Source organism: Globicephala melas, chromosome 4, assembly GCF_963455315.2.
Source record: "Globicephala melas chromosome 4, mGloMel1.2, whole genome shotgun sequence".
Taxonomy (NCBI): Eukaryota; Metazoa; Chordata; class Mammalia; order Artiodactyla; family Delphinidae; genus Globicephala; species Globicephala melas.
Genome location: NC_083317.1, coordinates 130,823,638 through 130,848,641, shown reverse-complemented (window position 1 = coordinate 130,848,641; position 25,004 = coordinate 130,823,638). Strand labels below are relative to the sequence as shown.

General features: G+C 48.4%; 1 protein-coding gene across 1 annotated transcript in view; it reads right to left on the bottom strand.

The window, feature by feature from the left end:
* Positions 1 to 11,990, bottom strand: part of RAB6B (RAB6B, member RAS oncogene family) — a 58,657-nt gene extending 46,667 nt beyond the window's left edge. Inside the window, exon 1 of the mRNA XM_030873451.2 lies at positions 11,702 to 11,990. Within this exon, the coding sequence (XP_030729311.1) occupies positions 11,702 to 11,771 (70 nt within the window). The 5' untranslated portion in view covers positions 11,772 to 11,990. The remainder of the gene's footprint in view (positions 1 to 11,701) is intronic.
* Between the last annotated feature and the right edge of the window lie 13,014 nt (positions 11,991 to 25,004).

Below are 25,004 nucleotides of genomic sequence, written 5' to 3'. Positions count from 1 at the left end.
CCTGGCTTCTAGAAGGATCACAGATCAGAGTGGCCTCAGAATGCCAAGTCATGGCAAGAAGTCACCTAGAGATCATCAGATCCAGTCCTTCACGTAACAGAGGAAAAACTGGAGGCCCAGGAAGCAGGAGGGTTTGCTCAAAGCTGCACAAAGGGAGAGAAGTAGCAGAGCAAGAACTAGGACTCGACTCCCGGGGCCTCCCTGGAGGAGGGCCTCCCTCCTCCCATGGCCCCAGCCAGCTGCTTAACCAGGAGCAGGTCATAGTTCCTCATGGAAGCTCCAACTCCTTGTCTGCAAAAGGAGGACATCTCTAAGGTGTGTCTTCCCTGGAAAAATCTTCACCCCATCTGTATTAGTTATTTGTTGCTGTGTAACAAATACCACAAAGTTAGAGGATCAAAACAACATACATTTATTATATCACATTCCCCTGGGGCAGGAGTCTGTGCACGGCTTTCCTGGAACCTCTGTTCGCAGTCTCACAAGGCTACAATCATGGTATTGGCTGGGCTACGTTTCTTTCTGGAGCTCGGGGTCCTCTTTCAAGCTCCTGTCCGTGGTGGCTGACCAAATTCAGTCCCTCGTGACTGGAGGACTGAGTCTCCATCTTCTTGGGGGCTACTGGCCAGGGGCTGCTTTTCCCCTAGAGGCCACCCACAGTTCCTCACCACATGACCCCTCACTGCCCTCTCACCACATGGCAGCTCACGCCTTCAAGGCCAGCAGAGGAGTCTTTTAGAGAAACAATCGTGGGAGTGACAGCCCATCATCTTTGCCATACCACACTGGCTAGAAGCAAGTGTTGGGTTCCATCTGCATTCAAGGGGAAGGGACTAGGCAAGGGGGTGACTCATTCAGGGTCACCTTAGGTTGTATCTGTCAAACCATCTCACATTCCTAAAAGATGCCCCCTCTACTCTTCCCTCAGCCCCCGCCTCCTCTCCTGCGGCGGTGTTAGTGGCTGGTCACCTGCTGCAGAACCTCGCAGGTCTCTCTGTTTAGGACTGAAGCCCTCAGCTGCCCTGCACGGAGGCTGTGGTGGGCAGGGGCTGTGACTACCTCATCATACATTTCCCACAGCACTTCCAGCCCCCCGAGGTGAGGTGGACAGATGAGTGGACATTGCTGTCCAGACCAGAACTCTGGCTTAGATGACCCTTTGGCTGCATGACGGAGAAAGGGGAGGAGCTGGCTCTTCTGGCCCAACACCTGGGGTTCTGCCCTCTTCTGATGCAGGTGGGAGAGAACCAGGGTGGGTGGGCTGGCAAGGCAACTTTCCAGGCCTGCATTTCACATTCTGACGTGGGCAGCAGCCGGCAGTGCTTTGGCTGGATGTGGGGGAGTGACGGATTAGAGTCAGGGGAGAATTTCCGGATCCTGGTGCTACAAGTAGGATCTGCTAATATCCCTAAAATAAGTGGCTAATCTGAGAGTGGCTTTTTTTTCCCCCTAAAAATAAACCCTTCTCAGAGGCGCTCTCTACACAGAGAAGAGCAGAACCAAATAATCTCCTGGCCCCAAGGCTTGACCCTACTTGCAGCAGCCCAGTCTGGGAACTGCAGGGTCCCAGGGGGGCAGAGCCAACTGGCCTTGGGGAGGGAGAGACGAGGCTCAGTCTGCTCATGGAAGCCCGGTGTCCCAGCACTGGGGCCGTGGAGCTGAAGAATGCCCTCCCTCATCTCCCGGGGCCGAGGTGAGAGCCCTTCTCTCCACTCCTGCTCTGCCTGGCCGAGGGTCGTCGGCCTCCTCACAGCAGCAGCCCCCACCCCTCAGCTCATCCTCCACGTGAAAACAGAATTAGTCCCGTCACTCCTGTGCCCCAACCGGAATCAGTGCCTCCACAGGACCCTTTAATTCTATTTGGTTGGGGCCCCAGGACGGACAGCACCATTGCCTAGAGCCTTATGCCACCCGGGCTTTCCCAAGGCCGCAGCACGTGGCGGCCAGCAGGCCTGTGAAGGTGCGCTCCGGCACCTGTGTCTGGTGGGGGGGCCTCCCCTCAGTGCCTCCATGGCCCTCTCTTCCCTGCACTTCCCAACTCCCCACCCCCCATCCTTCACTGGATGGGGAAATACACAAGAAATGTGAGTTTGAATGCTTCACTTTATCCTCTTCAGTCTGTGTGATGTTTATTCCCCGTTCGTCAACAGGGTCAGAACATTTTCTCTACCTCTCTCGGAATCCGCACGCCGCCCCCAGAGGGACCTGACGCCCATGTGGAGGTCACACTCGCAGCTCTGCAGTCCCGAACCAGGGATGTGTCTCTTGGTCCTGCTTCTGCCCCGGGATGGGGGCAACGGGGGTACCCAGCGGGGTTTCAAACAGGTCAAAGCTGGGCTGAGCTGCTTGCGGCCAGCTTCCAGGCCGTTTTCTCTAGTCCAGCAACTCTGGGCAGGGGTGACACCTCTGCTGAGCACCAACCGAGGGCAGAGGTCTCCTTACCCGCTCTGATCTCGCAGACCATTAACGTGGCCCTGCCCACAGGGGCCACTGAAATGTGCTGTGACCGCTGACGATGCATAATTTGGGTATTCTCCCCCTACCAGCTACACTGGCAAAGGAATGCCCAGGTGGGGCTCAGTAACCTCCATGGGTGGAAGACACGAGGGGCAGGGAACAGAGGTTACCAGGGCTTTGGAGGGTGGCGTTTCAGGCCTTGAGGACAGACCATCAGACCGTGAGCGGGCCTGCAGGTGGGGGCCGGGTTCAGGAAGGCAGCCCCCTGTCTCCACGCCAGCTCCCTGGCTCCCACCCTTTGCCTTTTGCACAGCCAGCTTAAGACTAGGTTTCTGTTTCCAAGGCGGGGAGGGAAGCTCTTCCCCACACAGTCCTCCCTCAAGTCCTCAGGGACGCCTGAGCTGGTTGGGAAGCTGGAAGCTGGCAGACAAGAGCAAGGGAATCTATGGAAGAAAGCACAGGAAGGGAGTCAGGTGTCCGCTGGAAGAGAAGCCCAGCAAGGGAGGCAGTGGCAGGAGGCTGCACAGGAGGCAGGAGCTCGCACACCCAGCGGCCCGCTCCTCTCCAGGTATACACCCGCCCTGAGCAGCTGGCGGACGGGAAGAGCCTGGAAGGGCCGCCAGCAGTCCCAGAGCACCCAGGGCACTGTGGAGGCTGGAAGGGCAGAGGAGCTTAAGGCAGCCAGTTTGGGTACATCTGGGGACAGTGTGGTCTTGCAGAGAAGGACAAAAGTCCCTCCTCTACAACCCTTCATTGTTCCTGAGTCCTCAGTCAACAGAGAAAGAATCAAGAAAATATACATCCGCAGCAGAGGTGAACTTCAGGGCTGGAAGGAAGCTCAAGCTGATACCTGTCACAAGGCCTCCTCTAAATTCCATCCTCTGAATGTTCCCAGCCGGCCTGGGTCAGGCCACCTGGATCTCCTGCCTGCAAGTGGGCCATAGCCTTGTCTTCTAACCCATAAGCATGTCCCTCCTTGGTTGAAGCCCCCTATTGGGTCCCAGCTGCCTGCAGGGAAGACCCAGACTCCTGTGTGTGGCCTGACCCTGCTTCCCCAGGTGCAACTCCTCCCAGCACGTTCCCCCAACCACACCAGAGCCCAGCCACATGAAGGATACCCAATTCCCTAGAAGGCCCATGCCCATCACAGCCCTCAGCCTTGGCACAGCTGGGCACTCTGCTCGTGATGCCTCCCTCACCTGCCAGTGAATTCCTGCTCACTGTGCACCACCTCCTCCGGGAAGCCTCCCCTGATTCCCCAGCAGACCACACCCGCAGCCTTGCTTGTGTAGTTAACACTCACATCAACACTGGCTGAGGTCCAAGAACTGTTCCACTCACAACACCGCAGACCCTCCAGCCTGCAGTCCCTGGGCCGTGTCCTCAGGGAAGGACAGTGGCAGTGAACTTGAGGTGCTCTGCTTGTGAGCAGCTGTGGGGCCACAGGCGGTCAGGGTGAGTCTGTCCCCCTCCCTGCCAGGCCAGGCAGCAGGGAAAACGCCGGCCAGTGAGTCAGAGACCCGGGGGTCCTTCCCAGCTCAGCAGTAGCAGCTTCTGGGTCCAGCACCCTGTGTAAACGTCTTCGCCTCTCAGAGCCTCACTTCCCTCATCTACAAAAGTGATAAGCAGCTCTACCTGTCAGATCACAAGAACGCTGCCCTGCAGCTCACTACACAAAAACGGTCCATCAGTGATTCTCCAAACCTTGCACCCCTACTTCTCCTCCCCTCATACATCTACGAGCAGGCGGGGAGGGGCGGTGCCGTCACTATTTCACCAACAAAATTACCTCTTACTGGAGCATTTAGCATGTGCCACATGTTGATGTATTAGACACATCTTGGAAGTCCAACAAGGTCATAAAGACCCTACTGTCTTGGAGGGAAATGAGCACCGGGGGTCCTCATTTTTGAGGCCCCTGTCTGTCTGGGTGTTACATCCCAACACCCAGACAGAGAGGGCCAGGCTGGGGTGGAAGCCCAGGGCTCAAGAGGATGCCGTTGGTGATGGGGCTGGAGTAGGAGCTGGGACTGGTCTACTGGGGACACCGCATATCCCTCTTGGCTCTGGTCCCTTCCCAGCCCTCCCCACTTACCACCCACCCACCTGGCTACAGAAGGAAGTGTCCCGGAGTAGGAGTACCTGGGAGCTGTCACCCATTCTGCTGTCCTCTGTATGAGATAAATGCCTGTCGGCAGGAAGGGCAAAACAGCTCCATCCCTGTTGCCTGGCAACCTGAGCCAAACACATCATCAGAAGGGATGAATCAAAGCACCCCGAGGGCACAGTAGGTAAGGCTGGGCCCAGGTAGGTGGGCCTAGAATGTTGGCCAAGAGAAGAGATGGCAGACTGGAGAGGACCCTGCACTGGAGCCCAGGGCAGTTCCAGGGGAAAGAGTTGGCAGAGGCCCTGATCCCATTCATTCATCCCTGCAGCCCCTCTGACCCGTGCCGTGCCCAGGCTGGGAGTGTTACTGGCTTGGCGTCATACTCTAAGCTGGTGCTGAATTAGAGAACCACTTAGAGCTCCACTGGCCCTAGTGATCACCAAGTTCACTAGCCTCCAGGGACACATTGAGAAAGTGAAAGGTGGGCTGGGGCTAATCCAACCACATGGCCAGCTGGTGGCAGACCCTAGACAGAATCAGGGTCTCCAGGGCCCTGATATCTCCAGGCCTGGAGGGAGAATGAGGCCAGAGGAAGGACTACCCCCAGAGAAGGTAGGAACCAGCTTCTCAGTGTGACTGGTTCTTCCCTTCTGAGTAATGAGTTCTCAGCTAGAACCTGGCTGAGCCAGCCTCTGTGACCTGCCCTCACCTCATCTCCAGCCACAGGGGGAAATGGGTGAGCCAGTCATCCCAATACTGGAAACCCCTTTCTCGAGGGAAACCCCACTAAAGCAACAAGCCCATCCCCCAACTGCCCAGACCCTGGAGGAAAGCTGTGGTCTCCAGCACAGAGCGCACCCAAATGAAGTCTTCCTCCCTCGCCCGTCCTGCTGGGGCTCCAGGCTGCCACTCTTTTAATGCCTTTTATAGAGGTAACCTTTACTGTAAAGGCTCCACTCTGCCCTCAGGGGTGAGGCATCATCTGTTTTCTCCTGAACCCTGGTCTGTCCATTGGGTATGTCACCCCCCAGGGAACAGGAGGCACCTGGCCGAGTCACTCAGGCTCCCACCTGCCTTGTTACCAGGAGACCAGGATAAATATGCTTTTCTACTGAAAATAAATCATTTTACTAAAAACGATAACATATTCACGGTTGTGAAAATTTACTTTTTAAAAAAGATCCCACTTAGTTCAGGGCCAAAGTTACCGAAATAAAAAAGGGAATTGGAAATTTCAAGTTCAGTAAAGAAGCTCTCTTAGGAGTCCTCAGGCGTTAGGAATCTGCATCCTTTCCTGCCCTGTTCCAGGAAGCAGAGACTGGCTTCCTCATCATCGCGGTCCCCTCAGGGCTTAAGTGCCCAGCCCTGCCTGCAGCCCCATTTCCCGGCAGCCTGTCTTTTGAGCTCTCACAAAAGCTGCTCATCTCAGGGTGCGTCAAGTACTTCTCCCTGGCAACCTCCCCCATCTTCTCTGTGGTGAGAAATGGAAAAGGATGACAGACAGATACACAGACAGACAGTGGAGGAAATGCCCAGTACAGTAGTCCACCCCCATGATTATGAATTTTGCTGTTCCACCTAACCTTTCCTCACCCTCCCCAACGGGTCTGTCCATCAGTTTCTCTAAATGATTTACACTGAGACCAGAAAGCCCTGCACATTCAAAGGCTCATTCATTCTGCAACAGTGGAAGAATGGTTGGGGAGGACAGGAACACTTTGCAGCCTGGATGGGACACAGATGGTACCACCCTCAGGCCTGCCCTGGGCGAGCTTGCAATGTCAAGGCAACACCTATAAGGATAAATATTCATGGGCTGATTTTAGGGATTTAATAAGTAACGAAAGGACAATGAGGTTATTTTGTTATATTTTAATGGTATTCATTATAATTTGGAGGCTGCAAATGATAATGATAATCAGACCATGCAAACGATGGTAATTACTGTTACACCTGCACCACCAGAACGTGTTCTCACAGTTTCTTTTTTGTCTTCTGGCGAGTTCTCGAGCATCTATCATCAGCACTGAGGGTGCCACTTTTCTCTTATACCAAGTACAGGTTAATTCTCATCTTGGTGTCTGTCTGTCTGACCTTACACCCAGTTCTTTAAACAAATAAAGCAAAGGTTCCGGGCCTGCACCTGACATCCAAGGTTCCCTCTCTCATTCCAGCCACTGAGGCAGGGAGAAAAATTGGGAAGAGAGAAAGCAGGACCAAGAAGCTGAGGCACAGAGACACTGGGTGATTCACTTCAGATCTCAAAGTGAGCTCTGCCAGGTCTGGATGTGTCCCTTCCGCCCCACCTCTGGTGGCCTTGCTGCTTCTCAAAGTTCTGCAGAGATGGTGGAGATGGGGGTGCCCTGAGAAATTCAGCTTCCGTGAGATGAACGGTGAGGTGGGCATGACCAAGGCTAAATGAGCCAATCCTCTATGAAGGACTCTGTAAGTGTTGCAGATAAAAATCCTCTGGCTTGAGAAAGCGGCAGGTGTCAGGATGAAGAATCCTATTCCAAAGCGGCCTTGACTCCTGTCGCTTTCAATCTACTGATGGGCCATCAGCAAATCCCACACAGCAAAGATCTCTCATCATTTTCAAATGAGATATTTAATGAGCACAAAACTCCTGCAGGCGGAGAGGGGGGTAGGATGACTAAGATGACTAGTCACCTTAAGGTGCTGAAATTTGCCCTTAAGGGGCTTAAAATTCAGTTAGGGTTTCTGTACCTAAAAGAAGTTAATAAGCATTTTAAAATCCTGAGGAACCAAGACAACAGAGGTCTTGGGGCAGCATGTGATTGTTTCTAAAAATGTTCAGAAAAAAACAAAGCTCCACCATGGTGAGTGCCCAGCTAGGCTGGGCACAGCAGGGCCAGCAGATCTGGGAGGAGTCCACTTCTGGGATGGGCTTCAGGCACAACCACCAAGCCAGCGGTGGGCTCCCTGTGGGGCTGCAGCAGTGTGGGTTGCGGGGAGGCAGGGGTCAGGCAGGACCCTCCTGGCAGTGAGAACAGGGATGAAAGTGGAGGGGCAGCCCTTCCCTCTCAGCACTTGCTACTTGTCCTGCTCTCCTTGTCCTTGTCCTGCTCTCCACCCTTGTCCTGCTCTCTACCCCACGCACTTCCTCAATGCAGGAGGGAGAAGAGCAGGCAAAACTCCCTGGAGAGGGTGGGCCCCTTGCAAGACCTACTCCCCGCACTCAGCCCAAAGAAGGAGTACCAGCATGCTGCCTATAGAAGCGTCTCCCCCTCTGACGCCTTTAGAAGGCGCCTCTGACACCTGCCCCCATAGGTGGGCAGGACGCCCTGCTATGTGCTTCTGCAGCAGCTGTTCCTCCCTCGTCACGGCCCTCGCAGACCTTTACTGTAATTATATCTGCAGATGTCTGTGCTCCCCAGTGGACTATAAGTTCCACGAGGCAGGGATACACTCAAAGATCTGACTGAATGAATAAACGGATGCTGGGAGGAGGAAGTGAGAGAGGCGGATGGGGGAGGGAGAGAGGGATGGTTGAACAAATGAGAAAACAACCAAAGCTGCCTGCTGGGTCACTATGCTGCATGAGTCCAGGGATGCCACTCACATCGTGCTCGGCATGGATGGCACCTCCAGCAACACAACTGCCAGGGAAGGACAGGAAGGTGGCTGGTCACAGGGAGAAGCTGGCCTACTGGCCTCAGCCTGGGGAAGGAGACCAAACTTGTGTCCATCAATCTTCCTGCTCCGGCTGGAGGAGTCTCAGGGAAGGGAGGTGAGCAGAGGCCAGAGTGCAGCAGACACAGCCCACTTCCCCCTCCCTGCCACACACACTCCGAGAAGCCCCGCGTGAAGCTGGAGCCCCACAGAACGCCATCAGAACTCAGGAGGAGGGCTGTGTCCCCCAGGTCGAGCTCCTTCCTCAGATATCTGCTCATGCCTGCCTTCTCTGGATGCCACCAAGTGCCCAAGTCGGGACTGGTGTGCATCACCCCCTCTTTCACCCTCCACTGCCATCAGCACAAGGGCACGGCCAGCAGGCCCAGAGAGCCATCTGAGCCCCAGCAGGATTGCACAGCCTCCACACTGCAAGGAAATCCTTCATCCTGGGTCCACAGCAACCTCTCCACAATCCCTCCCCCTGCCAGGCTGATACTGGCCAGCCTGTATTCCATGCTCCACAGTAAGGCAATCATTCGGCTGCTAGGAGGTGGTACTCTCTCATGGGCTAGAGGTATTCTCTCCAGATTGGCTCCTCAAGGCTTCCCACCCAAACCAGATCCCTGGAATCTCTGAAGGCCCGATGCCCCTGGGATTATCTGGTCCTGGGCACCCTCCTCATCACTGGGCTCCAGGCCGGGCACTCCTCTCTGGGATCCAGCTGTCCTCGCCCACTGGCCTAGAGAGATGCTACCAGTAAGCCAGGCACAGGGAACAGGAGAAGGCCATCTCCTTCCCCTGGCTCCTTTCCAGGGGACTCAGCTCATACAGGCCAGCCCATGCTGTTCTAGAAGTCCCTGCTGTGCTCAGCTGACCCAAGTTCCCTGAGTACAGAAGGGGAGGTACCTCCAAGGTCACACAGGGAGGGAGACCCAGGGTGGAGGTGATGGCCAGAATTCAGTGGGAACTCAGAATTCCCTCCACCACACAGGCTGTAGAGGATGCGGGCACAAAGGACCAACACATGTAAAAGTGCATGTGGGCAAGATGGAAGCCATGGCTGCGGTGGCAATTCCTCTGTCCCACCAGGCTCAGAGATGCCCATGTCTCCTGCCTAACTCAGGGACCCCAAAAGCTCTGTAAAATTGAAGGTAAACAACCCACTAATGACACAACAAAGTGGGAGGAGGCCTTTCAGGGTCCTAGGGCTCCCTGCCAGAAGGGACCAGAGTGGCTAATAGCCAGTGGCACTGATGGCAGTGCCTTTTTCCCTAATGACCATGTTCAAAGGGCCCAGAAAGCAAGCTCCCAACCAACTAGCCCGGTATCTCCACCAGGTCACCCAACATAGCCACAAGCCTGGCCAGAGTATGGCAACCCTAACCCCCTATCAGGAAAGCTCCCCAATTCTTGGCTTCCCCAATTCAAGGTCACCTTATTTCCCAACGGCATGTTAGTGACTGGGAACAGGAGATGTGGTTCCAGTCCCAGAAGGGTTAACAACTCACAATAGGACTCTGGGTCGACACCCCATCCCTGGGGCTGGAACTTCCCATATAAACATGCTGGAGAGGTGGGGGCTCACTCTCTGAGGCCTTCAGGTCTCATTTCTGTGATTTTAGGGGCAAAGGCGGTTTGCAGGGCTCAGTAGGGGCCTCAGCCCATCAGAGATTCCGTGGGAGCCCAAAGTTTTACCTCAAACACACCATTCTCCTCATCAAACCCCTGGTCCTTTGCTGAAGCATGTTCAGACTTGGAATAAACAAGTGTTTGTTGGGAACCTCCCATGGTCCAGGCCCTTTGGGAGACACTGAGGAAACATGAAGGGGTAAGAGAACTGCCCTTAGGCAACCATCTTACAGAGACAGAAACTAAGGCTCAGAGAGGCTTTGAAATCTGCTCAAGGGAACACAGCTAAGAATTCAACTCCCAGGGCTCTAGGCCCGCTAAGACTAGCACTGGGATGTGAAGACCACCCCCACCCCCCAAATCCCTTTAGGCACAAGGAAAAGTTAGTTTTGTGAAACTGGAATCTACTAAGATCAGAAACTCAGAGTCCAGGACACAGGGCTGGCTGCCTGAGTTGATTTTGTTCTGAAACGCCCAGCCTGGCCCCAAAACCCATGTCAGAACTCGACCACCTTTTGACACCCTTCTCTGAGCTGTAATGAGCAGCAGCAGCAGGCAGGTGTGTGACCTCCACAACCCATAGGCACACACATCACAGCAGCACTGCTCCCGGAGCCCACCAGGGCCTCCCAAGGTTGTGTGTGTCTTGGCCCCTTGTATAGACAGGCACCAAGCCAGGTGAACGGGACTGGTCTGTAGAGCTAGAGCTGCTGGTCCTGCTCCCACAGCAGAGCTGGTCAGGGCCCAGCTGGTCTCCCTGCAGCCCCAGGCCTCTGGAGGGATGCTCTGAAAAACCACTCCTTCCTACAAGTGTCAGAGGGTCCATGCTCCTCAACCTGGTCTTCCCACCTCGCGACTAACCTGGATTTCAGAGATGCTTTCCCTGGGGAGGCTGCTGGGCAGTACGTAAGCCATTTGTCTCCCCCTCTCCCCGGCCCCTGGCCCGCTGCCACGGTGACCTCCCCTCCCCCAAGAAGGGCGGTGAGCTGGGGGGTGGGAAGAATCCACCGCCAACGCTCTCGGGAGGGGTGCTGGGAAGCCAGGCAGGGCGTGTCGCCTGGTCCTTTCTCTGCCCAGCCCCGGGCGTCACGGCTCTTGGTGTGAGGCGCCCCGTACCATCCCCCAAATCTGCCTCGCACTGGGGAACCCTTGCTGTCATCGCCCAGATCCCTGAGCCCCATAGGGGCTAATACACACTGGCGAAGGGCAGCGGGTCTAGAACCTTCTGTGCCCAGTCGGACGTAAGCAAGGGGAGGTAGGCGCCCTGTTCCCCCACGACCTGCACCCGCTCTTTTCAGAGGAGACATCTGTGGGTCTCCCCCCGCCCGCGGCCGTCTGCCCTGGGGTCTGGACGTGCCCGTAATTACGGTTCCGGGCAGGGGCCCCAGGGAACCCCTCCGGTGCCGCGGGGTGGGGCGCGGCCAGACGCCAGTCCCGTCTCGTTCTCCAAAGAGGGGCGCCGTCCTCCCCGCGACCCTCGCCGGCGCCCCGCCACCTGCGCGGTCGCCCGCAGCCGGTGCCGCAGTGCGAGCGAGCCAGCGAGCCCGGAGCCTTCACGCCTCGGCCGGCGCCGCTGAGCGAGCCGCCGCCCTCCAGCCTCCCCGCCGCGCCGCACCTGCACCCGCACCCCGAGCCCCCACCCCAGATCCCACCCTCACACCCACCTCCGGCCCCAGCGTCTCCTCGGCCCTTACCCTTGGGCCCTCCCCTGCCCGGCCCCGCCCGAGCCGGCCCCGACTTCTCATCCCCAAACCTCCCCTCTACCCAGGCACCGAGGGGCCTTTTCGAGCCGGGGCCGGGGTCCCAATCGGGTGGATGATTTGGCGGGGGTTCGACTCGACGCCAAGCCAAGAGAATAAGCGGGGTACTTACCACTCTGCTCCCCCAAGAACACCAACTTGAATTTTCTCAGTGGGTTCCCAAAATCTCCCCCTGCGGACATGGTGCTGGCAGCCTGGGCTGGGAGAGGAGGAGGAGGAGGAGAAGCGAAGGAGCAGGGAGGGGAGAGGAGGAGGGCGAGGGGAGGCGGCCGGCGGTGCGGGAGCCGGAGGGGGAAGGGCTGGCTGCGCGCGTCCCTGACTCCCCAGCTGCGTCCCGGCCCCGGCCTGCGGCTGCGTGTCCGGCGGCGGAGGAGAAGGAGGAGGAGAAAGAAGAGGAGGAGGAGGAAGGCTGGGGCTGGGCTGCCGCGGGCGGCGCTTGATGCGGTGCGAGGGGCGCGCTCTGGACGCCCGAGGCGCGGCGCGAACAGCGAGGCGCGGGCTGAGCGGGGCGCAGGGACTGCGCGCAGGGCGGAGGAGCGCTCTCCCAAGCCGCACTGGTCGGCCCCCCTCCCGCCTCTCTTCTCCGCCCGCGCCTGCGCTCTGCGCGCTCCCCAGCCTCTGATGTCATTCGGGGCCTGCGGGGCTGGGGGGCGCCAGTCCACCCACCCGGAGCCCGCACCCGGCGGGGGAGAGAACCGCCTCGCCGTGCCTCAGAGAGATCCCCGAATCGAGCCCTATCTCACTGCCCCTCTACGTCTGTCTTCCCCACTCTACCCCTCCTTTGAATCCAGAAAATGACGTGAAATTATCAGGGGATATTCGTTTCTGGTCTTTAAACCTAGATGCTAGTCCCTTCCTCCACCTCCTGCAACACCAGTGCACACTCAACCTGGCCATCCTAGAGGGTGGAAAGGAAAGGAGTGGAGGATGAGCCAGGGTGTGGTGGACCGTATGTGCTCAGACAGGCTCTACTGTCATCTTGTGCGTCTCTTGCCCTCCCTACCCTCTCTAGACCCAGATCCCTCCTCTTGGGCACAATCTGTGAGGTCATAGGTGTCCCCACAGACATGCCCAGTGAGAGAGGAAGCACCAGTAAAAGGCGTACCTCCCTCAAACCAACCGCTCCTAAGGATCATTTTATCCTAAACCTAATGCCCCGTGGGAGAGAAGGAACAATGAGGCCCTGAATGTCAGCACCTCCATCTCCAGAACGGTGCCCTGGATCCCTGGACCCTGGGGCCTCCGTGTTGACAATGCCGCTCCTTGCCCTGGCAATTAGGTGTATCTGGACAATGAGCTCCTGGAGCACAGGAGGGAGACCTCCCATTTGCCTCTGTATTCATCCGACCTTTTAAGGCACACAGAGTAAGTTGTGAGTGGGTGAGAACAAGGAGCAGGTGCCAGGTGTTAGAAGCACTCCCAACCCAGTCCTAGCATTCTGGCTAATGCTAGCTTTGAGGTTTTGCAAAGCTGCCTCTACCGTGCTGCCACCACGTGGTCTATGCTTTTAGGACTGTTCAATGAACATTTATTTGGGATTATAACCCAAATGTTTAGGAACAAGTTGCATGTGTATATGTGTATTTCATACAGAGAGAAAAGTGAGAAGCAGCCTTCATCTCTGGAGATTTCCAGAGGACATTTGTTGACCTCTTTGTGACTTACATGGCTTGCTTGGGATGTCTCCCTGTCTGGCTCCATGGTTTGTTTACTTAGAGTCTCTCTTTCTCTCATTGCTTATTAAAAACCAGAGAGTGAGTTCCATGAAATCAGCAGTTGAGGCTCCACTACTGAATCCCAAGGACCTAGCTCAGAGCTTAGGAAATAGTTGTTGAAAGTTTGAATGAATGTCTAGAACGCAAATCAGAACAACTGTTCCACTTATTGAAGAGATTGTCTTTTCCCCATTGTATGTTTTTGCCTCGTTTCTCATATGTTAATTGACCATAAGTGTGTGGATTTATTTCTGGGTTCTATATTCTCTTCCACTGACCTATGTGTCTGATTTTTGTGCCAGTGCCATACTGCTTTGATTACTGTGGCTTTGTAATATAGTCTGAAGCCAGGGAGCATGATTCCTCCAACTCTGTACTTCTTTCTCAAGATTTTTTTGGCTATTTGGGGTCCTTTGTGTTTCCATACAAAATTTGAAATTATTTGTTCTGGTTCTGTGAAAAATGCCATTGGTATTTTGGTAGGGATTGCATTGAATATGTAGATTGACTTGGATAGTATGGTCATTTTGACAATATTAATTCTTCTAATGCAAGAACACGATATATCTTTCCATCTGTTTCCATCATGTTCAATTTCTTTAATCAGTGTCTTATAGTTTTCTGAGTACAGGTCTTTAACCTCCTTAGGTAGGTTTATTCGTGGGTATTTTATTCTTTTTGATGTGATGGTAAATGGGATTGTTTCCTTAATTTCTCTGTTTGATAGTTTGCGGTTAGTGTATAGAAATGCAATAGATTTCCGTATATTAATTTTGTAACCTACAACTGTACCAAATTTATTGATGAGTTCTAGTAGTTTTCTGGTGGCATCTTTAGGATTTTCTATGGATAGTATCATTTCATCTGCTAACAGTGACAGTTTTACTTCTTTCTTTCCAATTTGGATTCCTTTTATATCTTTTTCTTCTCTGATTGCTGTGGCTAGGACTTCAAAAACTATGCTGAATAAAAAAGGTGAGAGTGGACATTGTTGTCTTGTTCTTTTCAATAAATGGCACTAGGAATACTGAACAGCTATGTGTAAAAGAATGAAGTTAGAACATTCTCTAACACCATATACAAAAATAGACTCAAAATGGATTAAAGACCTAAATGTAAAACCAGGTACTATAAGACTCTTAGAGGAAAACATAGGCAGAACACTCTTTGACATAAATTGCAGAAATGTTTTTTTTTTGGATCCATCTCCTAAAGCAAAGGTAACAAAAGCAAACATAAACAAATGGGACCTAGTTAAGCTTAAAAGCTTTTGCACAGCAAAATAAACCATTGACAAAATGAAAGGACAACCTACTAAATGGGAGAAATGTCTGCAAATGATATGACTGATAAGGGGTTAGTATTCAATGTATTTAAAGAGCTCATACAACTCAACATCAAAAAAACAAAACAACCAAATTAAAAAATGGGCAGAAAAACTGAATAGACATTTTTCCAAAGAGGAAATGCAGATGGCCAACAGGCTCATGAAAATGTGCTCAGTATTACTAATCATCAGGAAAATGCAAATCAAAACCACAATGAGATATTATCTCACACCAGTCAGAATGTCTATAATCAAAAAGTCCAAAGATAACAAATGTTGACAAGGATGTGGAGAAAAGGGAACCCTTGTACACTCTTGGTGGGAATGTAAAGTGGTGCAGCCACTGTGGAAAACAGTATGGAGGTTCCTCAAAAACTAAAAATAGAACTGCCAGATGATGCAGCAATTCCACTCCTGGTTATATATCCAAAAAATAATAATTCAAAAAGATATATGCACCCCAATGTTCATAGGAGCATTATTTACAATTGGAAGCAATGTAAGTGTTCATCAACAGATAAAGACAAAGAAGATGTGGTGTATAGATAGATAGATAGATAGATAGATAGATAGATAGATAGATATAGATATAGATGGAATACTACTCAGCCATAAAAAAGAATGAAATTTTGCCATGTGCAGCAACATGGATGAACTTGGAGGGCATTATGCTAAGTGAAATACGTCAGACAGAGAAAGATAAATACTGTATGATATTATATGTGGCAAGTAAAAACTATAACAAACTAGTAAATAGAGCAAAAAAGAAGTAGACTCACAGATACAGAGAACAAACTGTGGTTACCAGTGGGGAGAGGGAAGGGGAAGGGGCAATATAGGGGTAGGAGAAAGAAAAAGGTTATTATGGGATTATATGAAATCATATGTGTGAAACTTTTGAAAATTGTAAAGCACTGTAGGATTTAAAGAATCTTTCATTCAATAAAAAATTTTCTAAATAAAAATAAATTTAAAAACTAAAAAATTCATCCTTTTCCCACTGGGAAAAAAACAAACAAACAACTGTTCCACTTCTCAGAATGGCCTTTGGTTTGGAGCCCCATAGACTGTAGGGCATCACCCTGGGATATCTCCCCTATGATGCCTGGCATCAGGCACGGGGCCACATTTCAAACTCCCACCCCACTTCTGCTCTGGGGTTTTGCTCTCTCAGGAGGCTGCATCCAGCATGGGGCTGAAGGATGCCCTAGAAGGAGACAAGCCTCCCAAGCTGCAGCCCTTCCTGCCTCTATGAGTGGTCCCTCCATGGGAGGGGCAGGGGAGGCACCCAGCGGGGCACCCTTCCTCCTACCCACACCTTTTCGTAACATCTGGTGCTGTCTTCCCACACACTCTTGTCACATCCTGAGGAAATCATCTGTGGGAAGACGAAGTGTGACAGAAATTGTACCATCTTATCGGTAAGCCTGCGCAAGTCCTGTGCCTTCCCTGACCATCTGGTCCATACATGAGGCAGTGGGGCCGTAGGGGAGGGAGGGGTTGGGCACGGGCCCCTCTGGGCACCTCTAAGCCTCTGAGTCAACTTACATGCTTACCAGCCCCAGCTGACTGTGGGCCAGGATGCCTTGTGGGACTCTGTCCAATTCTTCCAGTTCAAATGACAAAAGCCCGACTCCAGCTACTTAGGTACAGCGACGTGGGCTGGCTCAGGTAGCGGGAGCAGACAGTGGCATTGCTCACAGAATGTGGTCATCAGGCTATGGGATCAGAGTTGGCTCCACATCCCTCTCCTTCCCCATCTTTTGTCATTGCTCATCTCTCCTTATTTGGGGTCTTGTTCTTAACCTGCCCTAGAGCAGACAGGCTTTCTCCAGGTGGGGAAAACAAAATGTGAAATGTGGCCACTGTGACACTCAGTTTGGCAATCCCACTGGAACAAGTTTCTTCCACATGGCATCCTTGTGTTCCATTTTTGAAAATTATGTAAAGCTTCCTATTGAGGCTAACGATGTATATATAAGTTGTAAAGAAAACCTGTCATTAGGAATGCCCATTTACCCTCCACCCAGCTGGAGCAATCAAACATCACAATATTCTGAGGTGTCTGTTGTTTCCCTCCACTGCACCCCTGCTGCTCCCTCCCTCCCCAACACAGAAATGCAGAACCCCAGCTGCCTTTTCGTTGAGTTTATCACATTTGGATGTGTCCTTCAACAATATCTCCTTTTGTTTGCATCGTTTGAACTTTATCTAAGGTATCAAATGACGTGTTTTTCTCCTATGACTTACATTTTTCTTACGTCATGTTCCTAAGATTCATCTGTTGATGCGTATAACAGCAGTCCTTTCATTTTCACTGCGATTTTGTATTCCATTGTTTGCTCCAATTTTAAAATCATTTTCAGTAAAATGTGTCCAGTTTAAAAATGTAAAATACTTTTAGATTCACAATGATAACATCTTACATAGCCATAGTACATTAGTAAAACAAGGAAATTAACACTGGAAAATGTACCCAGTTTTCCTTCTGCTACTACAAATAATGCTGTTGTGAACATTCTTTATGTGCCTCCTGATACACCTGTGAGAAGTTTTTGCAAGCTGTGTTTTGAGTAAATAAACTGAGGTATAGAATTAAGTATATGTTTAATCTTATGCCAAACTGTTTTCCAACAATAATCCTCAGCTCATATAGCTCTACACCTTCACTTATAGTTTTCATTTTCTTCGAGAGTCTTGACTCTTCTCAGCTCTTTGCTATTATATGCACTTTTTAAAAACTTTTTAAAAATTTGAAGTATAGTTGATTTACAGTGTTTCAGGTGCATAGCAAAGTGATTCATTTATACATATTATTATATGCATTTTTAATTAAACTTTTTATTTTGAGATCATTATAGATTTACAAGTAGTTGTAAGAAATAAGACAGATCCTGTGCATCATTTATCCAGATTCCCTCAGTGGTAACGTCTTGCAAAACTATAGTACCATATCACAACCAAGATACCGACAGGTGCAGAACATTTCCATCCCCACAAGGGTGCCTCATGAGGTCCTTTTATAGGGACACCCTCTTCCTCCTGCCCCACCCCTTTCCTAATCTCTGGCAACCACTAAACTGTTCTTTGTCTCAATAATTTTGTCATTTTAAGAATGTTATATAAATGAAATTATACAGTATGTAACATTTTGGGATTGGTGTTTTTCACCTGGCATACTTCTGTGGCAATTCACCCAGGTTCTGTGTATCAGTAGTTGGCTCCCTTTTACTGCTGACCAGTGTTCCATAGTAGGGATTACCACAGCTTGTTTACCATTCACCCATGGAAGGGCATCTGGGTTATTTCCAGTTTGGGGCCATTACAAATAGAGCTGCTATGAACATTCATGTACAGGTTTGTTTGTTTGTTTGTTTTCATGTACAGGTTTTTGTGTGAACATAAGTTTTTATTTCTCTGGGATAAATACCAAGGAGTGCAATTTCTGGGTCATATGGTAGCTGCATGTTTAGTTTTTTTTCTTTTAAAGGAATAGCCTAACTCTTTTCCAGTTGGTACCACTTTATATTCCTACCAACGTCACATGAGGGATCCGGTCTCTCCACATCCTCACCAGCATATGGTTTTGTCACTATTTTTTGAGCCATTCTGTGAAGTGTGTAGAGATATCTCACTGTGGTTTTAATCTGCTTTTCTCTAATGGCTAGTAATATTAAACATCTTTTCATGTGCTTATTTGCTATCTGTATATCCTCTGAAATATCTGTTCATGGCTTTTGTTCATTTTTTAATTGGATTGTTTGCTGTTTTACTGTTGCATTTTGAGAGTTCTCTATATATTCTAGGTATTAGTCCTCTGTCAGATATGTGGTCTGCAAATATTTTTCTCCCAGTCTGCAGCTTATGTTTTCATCCTCTTAACAGGGTTTTTTGCAGAGTAAAAGTTTTCGATTTTGATGAAGCCCACCTTACTGATTTTTTTTCTTTTAAGAATTGTGCTTTTGCTGTTATGACTAAGCCCTAAGTCTCAAAGATTTTCTATGTTTTTTCCTAAAAGGTTAAAAATAGGTTTATGTTTTACATTTCAGTTCATGATTCACTTTGAGTTAAATTTGTATGAGCTATGAAACTTAGGTTGGAGGCTTATTTTGGGTTTTTTTGGACTATGGATGTCCAGCTGCTTCAGCACCATTGTTCTTCCTCTAGTGAATTATTTTCGGCCATTTGTCAAAGATCAGTTGGGCCTTGTTACTGTTGGGGAGGGGGTGAACATCCGGTCTCCCCACATGGTCTTCGCTGACACTACAGGTGGGAGTCACTGCCCACCTCCCCCCACCCCATACTGCCCAGTGGGGACAACAGGCCCAGCTCCCATCTTGGTCTTCTCTGATGCCCCCATCCCAGCTGAAGGATTGGGGCACCTTGATCTAGCTTAGAGATGGTAGAAGTCTATACTCACCACTTGGACTTTACTGGGGTAGGTAGGTGGGAGTGGGGGGACCTCACAGTTTTTCTGCAGTGTTTGACTAAAAGTTTTCTGTCTTACTAAGCTGCCCCTCTCCTGCTCCATTGACTAGAGAGAGCAAGCTTTGGTTGGGGCTTTATTTTTTTCTGTGCTCAGTGGTGTTTTTTAGTCACTAGCTTCTTCAGCTCCAAGTCCAGGACATAAGAGGTAAAAGGAAAACCCAGGGAACTCATCACCATGTCATTCCTCAGGCCCTAAGGTCCAAAGCTGGTCTGCCTTCTTCTCTCCACCTTTTAGAGTTTTCTTATGTTTGTTTTGTACATAATATCTGGAGTATTCAATTGTATTTAGCAGGAGGAACAGGGAAGAGTATGTTTGCTCCACCTTTCTACCTACATATTTTAATGTAAACTTTTATTAAAATGTATCATGCATGCCTAAAAGTCAACAAATCACAAGTGTACAGCTTAATGAATTTTTCCAGAGTGAACATATCTATCTAACCACCACTCAGATCAAGAACAGGAATATTTTATATATATATGTATAACTGAATCACTTTGCTGTACACTTCAAACTAACATAACATTGTAAATTAACTATACTTCAATTAAAAAAAAAAAGAAGAGGAATATTGCCAGCATCCCAGAAGTCTCCGTCATGCCCCTTCCCAGGCATTGTTCTGTTCCCACAAAGGAAAGAACTATTCAGATATTTCAGCAAAGACTGGTTTTGCCCATATTTAAACTTTGTATAAGTGGAGTCAAACAATATGTACTCTTTCTTTTATATTTATTTATTATTTATTTATTTGTTTTGGCTGTGCTGGGTCTTAGTTGCAGCACGTGGGATCTTCATTGCAGCATGTGGGATCTTTAGTTGCAGCATGTGGACTCTTAGCTGTGCAATGCATGTGAGATCTAGCTCCCTGAGCAGGGATTGAACCTGGGCCCCGTGCATTGGGAGCATGGAGTCTTACTCACTGGACCACCAGGGAAGTCCCAAACAATATGTACTCTTGCATCTCTGGCTTCTTTCATTAAATACTGGGTTTGTGAGAGTCACCCATGGTGTTGCATGTAGTAGTAGTTGATCCACTTTTGAGGTTGTATAGTGTTCCACGGTGTGAATGTATCAGTTTATTTATCCATCTATTGTAGAAGGACATTTCAGTTGTTTCCAGTGCTTGGTTATTACAAATAATGCTGTTATGAAAATTCTTAGATGTGTTTTTTGATGAATATATGTTCCAGATATACACGTGTATTTCTTCTGGGCATATACCTAAGTGTGGAATTGCTAAATCATAGAGTATGTCTATTTTCAGATTTAGTATATACTTGCAGCTTTCCAAAGTAGTTGTACCAAGCAGCAGTGATATATGAGAGTTCCAGTGTTTCACATCCTTGCTTACACTTAATATTGTCAGTCTTTTAATTTTAGACATTCTGGTGGATAGGTAGTGATTTCTCACAGTAGCTTTAATTTGCTTTTCCTTGATGCCTAGGAAGGTGTTATCTTTCTTTAAGGAGGATTTACATTTGTTTATGCCAGGCACTAGGGAATCCTAGCAAACGGTATTCACTTAATCCAGTTTCAGAAACTGAAATGCTTTGGAGCTGGACTGAAGTCTCTGTGAGAGCTGGTCTCCTTGCAGTCCAAACTGATGACTAGGCTGCACTTCTCTGGGTTCTCATCCCAACATGAGTCTCTCTTCTTCAGTGAGTCCTAGACTCCAACTATCTACCCCATTCCTTTGAGCCTGACTAGTACACCTCCCAGACTCTCGGCTGACTTGTCCAGAATTAGTAAATGCTTCTGGGCCAGAAGTAGTCCAAATGTTGGGCACACCTTCCTGGATTCCCATTTTCTCCAAAATCTAGGCCCACTACATCTTTGCTACTTTGTTCTCTCTCCAATACCTTCAAGTATATTTTTAAAAACTGCGCCTAGTTTTTCTTGGTGTCTGGAATGAATCACCTAAACTTCTATCAGAAGAGGCATGGGGTTTTTAAAAAATTGCTTCTTGTTCCTTCTTCCTTTTACAGATATTCTCCCTTATACCTTTGAATATATTTGCTACATTTGCTATACTTATTTTACACAGTTGATCTGTATGCATTGTGTCCAGTTTGTGTATATCTTTTATAGTGGTTTTAATCCTCAAGTCTCTCCTGGTTTTGGCTTGTGAACTCCCGTGTCCCTTGTGGTTATCAGCTGTCCAATCAGATAATGAGTAAGGGATACGATGAAGGTCTGTTTTTGTCGCTCCTGGTAAGTATGAAGGGTGGTGTGGGGATGACTCACACCAGATGGAGAGCCCTGGGTACTCCAGAACTGCTACTCAACCTCCTTCTTGCTTTTGTGTCACAGAGAAATCTCTCTAGTCAGGGACTCCTAGATTCTTCGAAAAAAGCAGCAATGATAGAAGACAGAGTCTTTAGAATGGTCTCATGAGTGGGATCACCTACTGTCCTTGAAACCGTCAGCTGCCATCCATGAGGGTCTGGAGGAGACTGGGATGGAAGAGCAGATGTCTGGGCATCTGGGCAGCCTGCATGTGCTTCATCAGAATCCCAGATGGGCGTGGCTCTGCTATGAGCCTGGCACCCCGAGCAGCCAAGTTGCTGCCGCTCATTCCTTTTCTCCCGTGACAGAGGCTCCAGCCATCCTCCGGGAAATACAGCAGCCAGGAACGAACAGAACTTAACATCTCTCCACCACCCTTTCTTCCCACCTGTGTACCTGCCACCCCCGCCTCAGACTGCTACTAACGTTTCCCATTAGTCACCCAGCTTAGTCTCCCAGGGGTTAGTCAAAGTGTTTATATTAGTTTCTCCATCTTACTTCTGTAATTTCTCTGTCATTGATTTCTTGGGGGAGGCAACCAGAAGACAGGGCTAGTTCACTATCTTGCACCTCCCTTTCTCTTCCTTGAATTCCTTATCATCATAATTTACGTTCCCTTCTTTTTCCTCCTTCTTCCTCTTTCTCCTTTCCTTTTTCAGCTTTAGGTTTGATTAGCGTTTCCTTATCTCTACTTTGCAAATTACTCTGCAAGAGAGTCTTTAAAATTTATTTTTATTTCTACTCTATTTCCTTTTGATTTGTTGTGATGTGTGTTTTTCGTAAATCGCCTTTATCCAGTCATTCTAGCTATGAATCACTCATCTGAGTGAGAAACTGAGCTTCTCTCCCATCAAGTTCTTACTGCGGTCCATTGAAGTGAGGCTTCCAGGCTGCTTAACCTACATAGGGTGGGGTGGAGTAGTTGTTAAACTATGTGTAAATTGGCAGGTCATGTTCAATAGTGGCTGGATGGCCAGAGAGCTGAGCAGTGGGTGGATTTTTGAAAGGTTTGCCCACAACAAAAATATCAGGCCAATGTTGGAGGAGGTCTAAAGCAATCCAAATATGGGCAAAATTTCTGCCTCATGGTCTGCGGCTGTCATCTTTGCTGATGACCCTTCAATAAAGAGGGGATTGGTTATTGTGAGAAGATCAGAAGTTTCAGTTATTGGGGAGATTGTTAACAGAGGGCTCCATGCTTAGAGCCATAAGATCCACAGTCTCTGTTGTAAGAATTTTCATATGGCTGAGAGATGATTAGGGTGTGAGCTCACAGACCTCCTTATTGCTCCCATGGAATGCTGTGGTCTTCTCTCTTTTCTTCTTTTGTTCAATTTTTTTTCTTTTTTTTATACAGCAGGTTCTTATTATCTACTTTATACGTATTAATGTACATATGTCAATCCCAACCTCCCAATTCATCCCACCACCACCCCCACCCCCGCTTTCCCCCTTTGGTGTCCATATGTTTGTTCTCTACATCTGTCTCTATTTCTGCCTTGCAAACCGGTTCACCTGTACCATTTTTCTAGATTCCACATATATGTGTTAATAGACAATATTTGTTTTTCTCTTTCTGACTTACTTCACTCTGTACCACAGTCTCTAGGTCCATCTACGTCTCTACAAATGACCCAATTTCATTCCTTTTTATGGCTGAGTAATATTCCATTGTATATATGTATGTGGTCTTCTTTTGATGATGTGAAATGGAATGAGATCACAAGAGAATCTTAGAGGGATACCACTCCTTATTCTATGGAAGGTCTAGATTTCAGAGTTATCAGTGATTGGATGAATTGAAAAACTGTCTGGATGAGTAGATGAATTAATAGAAAGGATAAAAGGATCCATGGGAGATGGAATGGACTAATTTTTGAATGGGTGGCTTTGTGGATGAATAGCTGAATAGAAGATTGTCCGGAAGAGTGGGTGTAATTATGTATGGATTTATGTACATGGGTGGATATTGGAGTAAATGAATGTAGATATATGGATAGACAGATGAATGGAAGGGTGGTGGGTGGACTGACAGACAAAATAGGGGGTGGATAAATGGCTACATATACATGCATGTAAGTCTGCATCATGTGTGTGAATGGAGGGATGATGAAGTAGGTAGGTGGATGTTGGATGGATGGATGGGGATAACAGATGGATAGAGTCAGAGCTACATAGGTGGGAATGATGGATAATGAGCGAGTGTGTAAGTGGATGAGGGCAGTGGATAATGGATGGATGACAAAAGGGTAAACTTTGAAATCAGTCCTGTGTTTTCATCTTGACTTTGCATCCTAGCTCTGTGACATAGGGTAAAATCCTTTAATTTCTCTAAGCCTTGGGAAAATTTTAAATATTCAAGAAAAAGTAAGCCATAAGTGAAAAATTTAAGGGGAAGTATTATTGAAAATAAATACTTCCAAGGATAAAAACATTCAAGAAATAAATATCAGAGAGGGGTTAAGGTCTTACTTGGAGTTAAATGTCTGTAAATCAAAATGTAGATTTCAGGAGTGGAGAAGCTGTGTTAAGATTTGGAAATATTTAACTATGAAATAATAGTAATACAAAACATTTTACAAATTGTAGTTACAAACTAAAATATAAATACTATTTATGTAAACATATTAATATCACAATATATGATGATGTGAGGGAGGGGAAGGAAGGTTTTGGATCTGGTGTCCTCATCTTTCATATCAGGGAGTCCAATGATAATGCCTACATTGAAGTATGGAAAGTAAAAATGATTACTCTCATATCAATGTGTTTTTTCCCTCTAAACTCTTTTTGTAATTATAGAAGGATCTTTTACAAAACCCTCTTGAAGTGAATAAATATTTATTTGAAATTTTATCATTGTTTCATGTTCCTTTTGATTTCTTTTTCAGGTTTTAACTAAAAATGAACTGAAATACAATAACATTACAAATAGCATATTAAAAATCACATATTTATCAAAATATTTCAATATATATACACTTGATCTTAGCCAAAAAGCTGAGAAGTGATAAGATATTTCAGTATATCTATTTAGCTTTTCTGGAACACATACATGAAACGATGTCTAGAATGATACCCTCCTAATGTAAATATTAATTATTTATGAGTAGTGGCATTTGAATTTCTTTAACCTCTACACAGTGCTTGAATAATTTATAATAAGTATGCATTCTTTCTACAAAACTCATACTGGTTTTACCTCATATGAAAGAGAAAATTTAAAAAAAAATTAATTCTCTGCTTATTCAGATCTTTTCATCATTACCTGAAGTAGTTTATTTGTAGGCGTGCTCTGTAACCCTCTAGCTCCAGGCTTACTGTTAATTCTCTCTGGAATGCAACCCTTAATCTCAGGACATAGAAACTGCCATGCTCGCTTTATTTTGTACGCTTGTTAGAGAAAAGTGTTCCTTTTTAAAGTGTGAATTATGTGCCCCACGAACGTCCCAGTGCAGTGAGGTGGGAGGAGAGAGGAAGGTGTGTCTCCAGAGATGCCCGATCAACACATAAGAATCATGCTCATGGACTTCCTTGGCGGTGCAGTGGTTAAGAATCCGCCTGCCAGTGCAGGGGACACGGGTTTGATCCCTGGTCT